This window comes from Sebastes fasciatus, chromosome 5 (genome assembly GCF_043250625.1).
Source record: "Sebastes fasciatus isolate fSebFas1 chromosome 5, fSebFas1.pri, whole genome shotgun sequence".
NCBI lineage: Eukaryota > Metazoa > Chordata > Actinopteri > Perciformes > Sebastidae > Sebastes > Sebastes fasciatus.
The window spans coordinates 1472444-1483105 of NC_133799.1; the positions used below are offsets into that span (position 1 = coordinate 1472444).

General features: G+C 36.3%; 2 protein-coding genes across 5 annotated transcripts in view; one reads left to right on the forward strand and one right to left on the reverse strand.

Moving 5' to 3' along the window:
- The window catches only part of herc2 (HECT and RLD domain containing E3 ubiquitin protein ligase 2), a 60811-nt gene extending 57071 nt beyond the window's left edge, over positions 1-3740 (reverse strand). For 2 of the 4 annotated variants that reach the window (XM_074636730.1, XM_074636728.1), the window contains exons 1-2: positions 3577-3739; positions 1838-1946 (exon numbers count right to left, since the gene is read on the reverse strand). In XM_074636730.1, coding sequence (XP_074492831.1) covers positions 1838-1909 — 72 coding nt within the window. In that variant the 5' untranslated portion in view covers positions 1910-1946; positions 3577-3739. Of the gene's footprint in view, positions 1-1837; positions 1947-3576 lie in introns of all 4 variants that reach the window. The other 2 variants (XM_074636729.1, XM_074636731.1) reach the window with 2 other exon arrangements.
- A 1036-nt stretch (positions 3741-4776) lies between these two features.
- Positions 4777-10132, forward strand: nipa1 (NIPA magnesium transporter 1). The gene is made up of 5 exons (XM_074634509.1): positions 4777-5030; positions 6520-6567; positions 7324-7414; positions 7682-7842; positions 7997-10132. The coding sequence occupies exons 1-5, from the start codon at positions 4898-4900 to the stop codon at positions 8488-8490; spliced, it is 927 nt and encodes a 308-aa protein (XP_074490610.1). The 5' UTR covers positions 4777-4897; the 3' UTR covers positions 8491-10132.
- The last annotated feature ends 530 nt before the right edge of the window (positions 10133-10662 follow it).

The following is a 10662-nucleotide window of genomic DNA, read 5'->3' on the forward strand; positions in this document are numbered from 1 at the left end:
CGTACTCGCCGATACCCAATCCCGAATTTTGGGCAGTAACAGATGTATTTTCGATACTGGTATCGGTATCGGAACAACTCCAACCATTTCCACATTTCATTCCTCTTTACAGTTTCAAACATCTGGATCAAACACAAAAGGAAACCTGTTAGAAACCAGCTAAGAAAACTAACACTAATAAAACTAATACCAGATATAAGTGACAGTACAAAACAGCTGCTTTATCACCAACTGATTCATCTGCTGTAAAATCTATGTCATCATCCTCCTAGTGGTGAAACACTCACAAGTGGAAAGCCAACTCTTGCTTTCAAGGATCCAGTGTCTTAAAATATCAAAAACATGCTAGCTCAGAGATGACACCAGACCAGACACATAAAGCTGCCTTCAGGAACTGGAGAGAGCCCTCATCTAACGATGGGAAAACATGACACCGTTGCCCAATTTTAGTCCTCATTTGGTGGTGCAAACCAATTATCAGTCCAGACAGGCTGCAATTTGTGGAAGAGAAAGCAGACAGCCAGTATAGTACAGTGAGAGTTCTCTAAATCCACTATATACTGATAAAAGACCTCATAATTACAACCAACATGAGTTTGTTTTCACAACCACACAAAAGAACACCTTTCCCCTTAACTTACTGTAATATTATAGGATACACCTCTTTTCACATTACAGGAAAAACAATAATCATCTGTGCAAGAGGCTCGATACAGCCTGTAGGCCAGAGGTTGCAGTTATGTCTGAAGAAGGGCTGTCAATTGATTAAATATTTAAATCGCGATTAATGGCAATTTAATTGCACATTTTTTATCTGTTCAAAATGAACCTTAAATGGAGATTTATCAAGTATTTAATCCTCTTATCAACATGGGAGTGGACAAATATGCTGTTTTATGCAAAATGTATGTATATATTTATTATTGTAAATCAATTAACAACACAAATCAATGACAGATATTGATCCAGAAACCCTCACAGGTACTGCATTTAGCACAAAACAATATGCTCCAATCATAACATGTCAAACTGCAGCCCAACAGGCAACAACAGCTGTCAGTGTGTCAGTGTGCTGACTTGACTATGACTTGCCCCAAACTGCATGTGATTATCATAAAGTGGGCATGTCTGTAAAGGGGAGACTCGTGGGTACCCATAGAACCCATTTACATTCACTGATCTGGAGGTCGGAGGTCAAGGGACCCCTTTGGACATGGCCATGACAGTTTTTCCTCGCCAAAATGTTGCGTAAGTTTGGAGCGTTATTTAACCTCCTATACTACAAGCTAGTATGACATGGTTGGTACCGATGGATTCATCAGGTTTTATAGTTTCATATGATACCAGTATCTTCACTCTAGCTAGCTCAAATTAGTGGCATTAAAACAAAATTAACGTTGACAGCCCTAGTCTGAAGTAATCAGGTTATTAAAACAAACAGTTTGACTCTGACTCTGTTAAAGAAGCAGAGTTTTGGATGTTTGTGCTAACTAGCGTGATAGGTATTCACTTTCTGGCATCGTAGAAAAAATTTTTTGGACAAAAAGGGATAAGATAGATTCACTATCAGCGAGACATCAAGGTTTAGAGGTTTTGCATGTTGTACGGTATGTTCCCAACATGATGCAACACAGTCAGACAGCTGCTTCTAAAAGAAACTAAACAATACAGTGAACAGTAAAGCTAAAATATAATCTTTCAACTAAAAAAAAAAAGAAAAATATTGTCAAACTTTTCAGACTTTCACTTCTCCCCAGTCTCCATGGTTACGGCTGCTGTCCTCTTCATCAGAAAAAGCAACTTATTTTCATATGATTCCTCCTTTATGTGCACATACCTGTAGATCTATCTTCAGCCATTTGTCATGAAATCTCAGCTGAGCATCGAGGGTAAAAGATGGAGAAGGCATCTTCCCCTCTCCTCTCCTGGCTGCAGACGCAGCCAACCTGCATGATAACAAGATGAAAGACAATTAGTACTGTAGGAACACATTTACAAACTTACAGTTAAAAAAAGGTTAAAAGATATTTTGTTAAAACCAAAATTAAAAATATATATTGGACAACATTAGCATGCTCCTTTCCAGGTCTGTTTACAGTTTCATTTGAATTGAATAAAAACGTAATTTAACACCTGTTTTAAGATAAGAACTTACTCTAAGATTACCTCAAACTGGTAAATTTTACACAGTCAGGGTTAAACCAGCATGATATTATCAACCAAATGTAAACAGAAGGGAAACCCAACAGCAGTTTCTCAAACACAAGACTGACTGAATCACTACCACTACAATGACAGGTCTTTAATAATACTATAATAACTAATAACATACTAACTGTTAAGCAGGTTACATCTACATTATGCTGCTTTCATCATGAATGTTTCAGGTGAAGTATCATTACACAAAATACTGTATATTTATCTGCATCAATTACATATGCAACTATCCCTGTATTTATTTATGCAAAAGCTATAGTAAACTGCACCTTGCATTAGCTTAATTAACATAATTAACTAGCAGTTGAAGGCCAGAGATGTAAGAACTGGTACCAAGTTTAACTCACACTGATAAATGTACACAGTCAGGGTTAAACCAGCATGATATCACCCAAATGTAAACAGAAGGGAAACCCAACAGCAGTTTCTCCAAACATAAGGCTGACTGAATCACTACCACTACAATGACAGGTCTTTAATAATACTACAGTAACTAATATACTCATTTTGCTGCTTTCATCATGCATGTTTCAGGTTAAGTAACATTACACAAAATACTGTATCTGGATCAACCTTTTCAATTACATATGCAACTATCCCTGTATTTATTTATGCAAAAGCTATAGTAAACTGCACCTTGCATTAGCTTAATTTACATAATTAACTAGCAGTTCAAGGCCAGAGATGTATCCAGAACAGGATCTTTAATAATACTATAATAACTAATAACATACTAACTTTTACACAGGATACATCTACATTATGCTGCTTCATCATGAATGTTTCAGTTGAAGATGAACATGACACAAAATACTGTATCTGGATCAACCTTTTCAATTACATATGCAACTACTATCCCTGTATTTATTTATGCAAAACAACTGCACTTACTATAGTTAACTGTTGCTTGCATTAAACTGCACCTTGCATTAGCTTAATGTACATAATTACCTAGCAGTTGAAGGCCAGAGATCCAGGTATCCAGAACTAGAACATTTACATGAGAGTAGCAGCATTAGATGCTAGCAAGGACACAGTCTCTGTTCACCTTGATACTTGAGATTATAACCTGGTTTTCATGCAGGATAACAGACACCAGTCCAGCAGGTAATAACACACACTGACACAGCAGAAGCTCGCTCATATAACGCAGCACAGACTGCAACACATAATGATGCTGCTGCTAGGTGGCTAACGCTCTGGTTAGCTCCGCGGCTAGCTGGTTAGCTCGCTATAGCTAGCAGCAGCTCTGCTCCTCCTCCAGGTTACCGAGCTTTAAGAGCCGTGACACCGCAGTGAAACAGACGTTAACACCGCAAACAGCAACATGACACTTCAAACAGTATATTCCTGATGTACCTGCGGTGTGTTCTCCGGTTCAGGTCCGGTTCTGGTCCGGTTCTGGTCCGGTTCTTCCCGTCCTCTCTCCGGTTCTCCTCTCAGCTCAGCTGCATCACCGAGACGCTCATCACGGATTTGATTGACAGGTCGCGGACTGGAGGCACGAGGCATGGAAACACATTACGTAGTCGTATAACTGGGAGATCGATGAGTACCAAGACAGCACGCGGAGGCGGGGTTTCTAATGCGATGGGATGGAACCGGTGGGACTCTAAGTCTAGCACCGCCCGCTCGTACAGGTCGGGGTAAAAAAACAGGCGCTCCTTCTGTATTTGGAGGCGGGACATAGGAGGGGCGGGGTCGGCCTGGAGGAAGACAAGAGAGCCGCTAGGTGGCGCTGTGAGCCCAGGAATGTGTTATTATTACACACATGATTTATTTAGCTCCATGTAGTCACATATTACATACTGTTTTAGATGTTTATTTAAATATAGAGTGTTATTTATTACACAGATGTTTTATTTAGCTTCATGTAGTCACATATTACATACTGTTTTAGATGTTTATTTAAATATAGTGTTATTTATTACACAGATGTTTTATTTAGCTTCATGTAGTCACATATTACATACTGTTTTAGATGTTCATTTAATTTTAGAGTGTATTTATTTCACATGTTTTATTTAGCTTCATGTAGTCACATATTTCATATAGTTTTAGATGTTCATTTAATTTTAGAGTGTATTTATTTCACAATTTATTTTATCTATTTTTTTATTTTATTTTTTTAGCTGTAATTATTTATCTATTCATGTATTCTTGTCTGTTTTGCTTATTGTAATATGTTGGTATACCAAGTTAGAGTTTTTGTGTGAAGCACTTTGTGTTACATTTGATTTATATACAAATAAAGTCTGACTGATTTATTTATTCTTAATACTGTGAACCTTTTGACATCCCAAGAATAGATTTTTGCACATTCCTCCACAGCTCTTTCTTTTTTCAAAAGTACATATATTTAATATATTTAATATATAATTGCAGTTTTTACTATTCTATGCAGTATTTATGTTTTTAGTCTATGCACTAATATACCAAAGCAAATTCCATGTATAAACCAACCTGGCAATGAACCGGTTTCTGGTTGACGCATGCGCAGTAACCAGATCCGTTCGGTACTCCATCTACCATGATGCACCTCGAGGAGACGCGCATGCGCAGTGTGTCACTTCCCTGTCCAGGTCCAAATTAGGGAACTGGACGAGCTGGACGTTATTATCCCCTCACTCATTCTACAGTTAAACTACATAAATAAACAGCGTCAGTATTAATAGTAATAATGTCTGTAGACTCTGAACCGGGCGGTGTTTCTCTGCCTGTCTCAGGAATACTGATAGCAGTTATATCCAGCTTCATCAACGGATCCACGTTTGTGCTGCAGAAAAAGGGAATAATGCGCTCCAGAGACAGAGGTACACATTTATTACTACTGTCCTCCTCATCGGATAATCCGTTTTTCCTTTTGAATTCAGAAAGGAAAAAACGTTTTTTTATTTTTTCGTTTTAAACTAAAAACGAGAAAACGGCCGTTTTCTCGTTTTTAGTTCCGTTTTTTGTTTTTGCGAATTTCTTTTCTCATTATTCGTTTTTTAGGTAGAGTATGTATTTATTTAGCCTATTTATCTTCTACTGTTACTTTGATCCTGTGCTTAAATAATGTTACACTTTTATAGAATGACCAAACTATCTTCTTGGCTTTTATTTTGACATGTTTGCCTTCACTTCCGGGTCACGTGACTGCCGTTCTCAGCTCCTCGATTCAAAACAGAAAATGACAGAAAGAAACTTGAAGAAACTAAAATCGGATCGTTTTTTTAATTTGTTTTTTTCGTTTTTCGTTTGGAAACAAAAAACAAACAGAGCACCACGTGATTCCATTTTTCGTTTGTGGTTTAAAACGAAAAACCCACGTGACTTCCGTTCTTCAATTAAAAACGAATAATGAGAAAAGGAATTCGCAAAAACAAACAAACGGCCCGGTTTGGGTTCGTTTTTCATTTTTTGATTCAGAAACCAAAAACGAGAAAACGGCCGTTTTCTCGTTTTTGGTTTAAAACGAAAAAATAAAAAAAAGTTTTTTCGTTCTTGAATTCAAAAGGAAAAACGGATTATCCGATGATACCCAGACCCAGACCCTCCAGGACAAAGGTAGACTGTTTATAGACATTTAATTACTGAGGAGGTCCTCCACCGCTTTCCTTTAAATGTTCCTTATGTGTCCCATTAAATACCTTCTGTTATTAAAGTATGTCCCTAAACTACCTCACTGCCTCTGGATATCAGAATAACAAGGAAGGAAATACATTTTAGCCTCAGTTTTTAAACTTTAATTATTGTTTTTTACATTATTATAATTATTTATTGTTATCACTGGTGTTTGTTTTTGTTTTATTCTATTGACTTTTATTTAATTATTTATCTATTTATTTATTTTTACATTTTATTGTTGTAATTTTATTAAGGAAATTAAAGACCCATCTTTTTAATCTGGAGTAATGTTTTAGCCTTTGTTTTTAAACTTTAATCATTGTGTTTTACATTATTATAATTATTATTTTTTATCTATGGTGTTTATTTTATTTTATTCTCTTACGTTTTATTTATTTATCTATTTACTTATTTATTTTTACATTTTATTGTTGTAATTTTATTAGTTAATTAATTTTATTGTATTATTTTTATTTTATTTATTATATTATCTATGTAAAGCACTTTGGGCTGCATGTTCAGACTGTGAAAGGTGCTATATAAATAAATAAATAAATAAAGTTGAATTAAATAGACAGACATCAACTCTTCTTTATATATCTTTATTGATGGGTAGAAGTGATTAATCCATATAAATAACATATTAAAGTTGAGTAAATGCCAAACGGACTAAATTATTGCATTTCCCTACAGGAGTCTCGTACCTCACAGATGTGGTGTGGTGGGGAGGAACACTGTCCAGTGAGTACAACGCCATCTATCGACTCTGGAGGCTACAGCAGACTGTTTTAACATTTAATATCTACGGCAGACTGTTTTAACATTTAATATCTACAGAAGACTGGATATACACAAAATATGGCAAACTGTTTTGACAATGGCAATTAGAGATATCTGCAACGACATTCTTGGTAGAAATTGTATTTCAAAAATATCTAGAACTTTATTTCTCCTAAGTCAACATTCATTTTAAGATATCACACATTGACGCAAAAAAGCTCAGTTTTAAAGCTAGAGTGAAGATCCTGGTATCACAGTAAACTATAAAACCTGATGAATCCATCAGTACCAACCATGTCAGACTAGCTGGTCATGAAGGAGGTTAAATAACGCTCCAAACTTGCGCTAAATTTTGTGGAGGAAAAACTGTCATGTCCATTTTCAAAGGGGTCCCTTGACCTCTGACCTCCAGATCAGTGAATGTAAATGGGTTCTATGGGTACCCACGAGTCTCCCCTTTACAGACATGCCCACTTTATGATAATCACATGCGATTAAATATTTTAATCGATTGTTTAAATCCTTAAAAATAAGCCATTTTAACATTTAATGTTCCAGACTGGATATGAACCCTTTAAAAACAGCTTGCCATCCTGCAGGAGTCACAGTTCAATACTACATTCTGACTTATGTGTAATGTCCCTTACTTACATTTAAAACATGATTTTCCTTCAGTGTTTAAATGTTTTTGACACACCGGTTTGTTGATGTCATCAGTGATTGTTGGTCAAATTGGGAACTTCCTGGCGTACAACATGGCCCCCGCTGTGATCGTGACGCCACTGGGAGCCCTCGGAGTGTTGTTTGGGTAACTGGAGCTATACTCATATGAGGGATAATGTACAGGGAGCCGGTCATTGTTGTGAAATAAACCCTGACAGAGGTCTCTCATCACCCTGAAGGGGATTCTTTCACAACAATGACCCGCTAGCTGAACATTATCCCGTTTATTACACGGCTACTTACTGAAGAAATCAATATTTTGACACAAAAACAAGTCTGACATTACCCCTAGGACCCTGTATAACCTCTCAGGACTCTGTGAGTTGCCTTAATGCCTTGTTGTGTGGTGCAGGGCTGTGCTGTCTTCGTGGATCCTGAGGGAGCATCTGAACCTCCTGGGGAAGCTGGGCTGTGTGTTGTGTTGCTGTGGCTCCGTCGTGCTCATCATTCACGCCCCTAAAGTCGAGGCTGTCACATCCAGACTGGAGCTGGAGGACAGGCTGTCGGACCCAGGTGACAGACTCCATTATACCTTTAATTCACTCTGGTGTCCTCCAGAATTATTAGAGATGAAGATGAAGTTTAGTTTCACTGATGCAAAGTTGTCTGAACTATTATTTATTTTTGAGAGTATAATAACTGAAGATATCTGTGTCTCGTCCTGCAGTGTTTGTGCTGTATGCCCTCCTGGTGGTTGTGCTGCTGGTCATACTGATCGTGTGGGTCGCTCCCACTCACGGCTCATCAAACATCATGGTGTACGTCGCCATATGTTCCCTCTTGGGAAGCTTCACCGTCCCCAGCAGTAAAGGACTCGGCCTGGTGGCGCCGGACGTGTTCGGAGGAGGTCCGCGGAGCAGCAGAGCTCTGGTTCTCTTCCTGGTCTTACTGGGAACGCTGGCCGTCAGCATCCTCATCCAGTTCTTCTACATCAACAAAGCCCTGGAGAGCTTCAGCTCCAACGTGTTCGAAGCCGTCTACTACGTGACCTTCACGTCCACGGTGATCGTTGCCTCTGCTCTTCTCTTCAGGGAGTGGACGGCGCTGACTCTAACCGACAGCCTCGCCATGCTCTGTGGTCTGACCACGGTGTGCGTCGGGGTCGTTTTACTACGCATTTCCCAAGACGCTTTGATTACGTGGAAGAAGAAGACAGACTGAGATGCCTTCACATTTACACGACTCCTGTGCCATACCGACTGTCTTATAACACCGTCTCTGCTTGATTTGTTTAAATGACCAAATAATGTATTTGTTAGAGCCATTTGTTCAGTAGAAATATCTGTGGTTAATTTACATTTTGTTTTATTTGCTTGAGATAAATAACTCTGTAGTTTCACTGCGGTGTGCTCAATAAGGACCAATTGTGACTGCAGCCAGTCCTGTATTCTGATTGGGCGAAAGCTAAATTGTGCTGCATGTGCTCGTTAAACGATTCAGTTGAAGCTATGGAGCCTGGAGAGCACACTAGTCTTTGACCGTGCTTAATATACCGTGCTTAATATTACTGTTCTTACCTTTTTACTGCTTATGTTTTTGATATTTTGTTACCATTTTTGTATTTGAAGACTAAAGAAAGATTAGACTAAGATAAGATAAGATAGAACTTTATTAATCCCGGAGGAAATTCTTGTGCCAGAAATTACTCAAAATTACAACAAGCCAAGTGTATAAAATAAAAAGTACTATTTCTAGCACCAATGTGTAATAGAATAACAATAAATAAGATAAATTTAGTAAAATTAGTAAATAAAATAAGTAAAATTAAATACAATAAGTAAAATAAAATAAGATAAAATAAAATAAGTAAAAGTAAAAATAAAAAAAGTAAGCTAAAAAAAACAGAAAAGGAAGTAAATAAGTAATATTGCATATGAGGAGAAAAGAAGTAATATTGCAAACAATGAACGGTGATATTGCAAAACATAGTATTGCACATGATATTGATATTATTGTGATATATTATAATGATAATATAATAGCATAATAGCTACGATCTTTTAATTCTCAAGAATATTCAGACATTGGAATGTGAAAAAAATATAAAAATATTCTGAATAAATAAAATAAAAACTCACAACCAAAACAATAATTAAATGGACTCTTAGGTTCTGTTAAAAAAAAAGTGCAATGTCTTATATAATGGTAGGAAAACCCTGCTGTGTATTCTGACATCGTGGTGATATTCTGATGTAAACAAACACAACGGACGATATATAGGTCAGCAAAAATGATCGAGGTCACGTCCATATATATCGTAAAATACGTTGATAATTATCGTGACAGGTTTATCCTTAGTTACTGTGTAACTCACAAATATCAGCCAAAGTAAAACACACTTATTTAAGTTAATCATTCCTTCTTTAATTTCATAAATATTCAGTAATGCAGCTCTCTTCACATCTCATAGCTGTTAAACAGTACATTCAAATACGGCTTTGAGAACAGTTAATTTAGTTTTATAGTTGTAAAGAGGCTTAAAAACATTACTAACTGTTAAAATAGGGACTGAAAATAACTGTTTACTTCTATCCAGAGTGTTGCTTTAATAACCCTCCTGACTGTTAGACGGGATCAGTGTAGAATCACTTTGACTTATTCAGTGAGCCGGTGAATTATTCAGAGTCATTTCAGAAGCAGCCTCTTTAGTCCAGAACTCGTTTAGAAGAATTAACACTGACTGAAGGAGTGTTTTGTCTAATTCAGGGGATTTTATAAAGCTGATATAGATAACGGATATAAACTTCTTGTTTTGTGGTCACTGGATGTTTTATCAGGATATTAAATGGTGCTACTGGTTATACATGTGGATTATGGATTATTTATTTACATTATAAAACATGTTTACACTCATTTCTACTATTTGTCATAAATGGTTTAATAGTGACGCCTCACGACTGGACAAACTAACACAAACCTGAAGTGATGTTCTGGATTTAGAAAGCATCTGTTGGACTAAAGGGTCCATGAGAAATAAAGATAAGATAAAATAGAACTTTTAATTTTAATTAACTAATCCCAAAGGAAATTCTTGTGCCAGAGATTGCTAAAAAATAATAATAATAAAATAAAATAAAAAAACAATAGAGAAATAAATATAAAGTGTATAAGAAGTAATATTAACACCAGTGCCTGATAGAATAACTTTAACAATACAAGTAAGATAGATTTAGTAAAATAAGTAAACTAAAATTAAAAAGTAATATTGCACATGATACTGAATAGTAATATTACACATTATATTAAAGTAATATTGCACATGATACTGAAAAAGTAATATTGCACATTATATAAAAAAGTATAATTGTACATTATATAAAAGTAATAATGCAC

Excerpts from the sequence above, each read along its gene's own strand:
- nipa1 (XM_074634509.1), top strand. The coding sequence starts at position 4,898 with ATGTCTGTAGACTCTGAACCGGGCGGTGTTTCTCTGCCTGTCTCAGGA. Across the intron at positions 5,031-6,519 it reads AATGCGCTCCAGAGACAGAG|GAGTCTCGTACCTCACAGAT; the intron begins GTACACATTTAT and ends ATTTCCCTACAG. Across the intron at positions 6,568-7,323 it reads GTGGGGAGGAACACTGTCCA|TGATTGTTGGTCAAATTGGG; the intron begins GTGAGTACAACG and ends TGATGTCATCAG.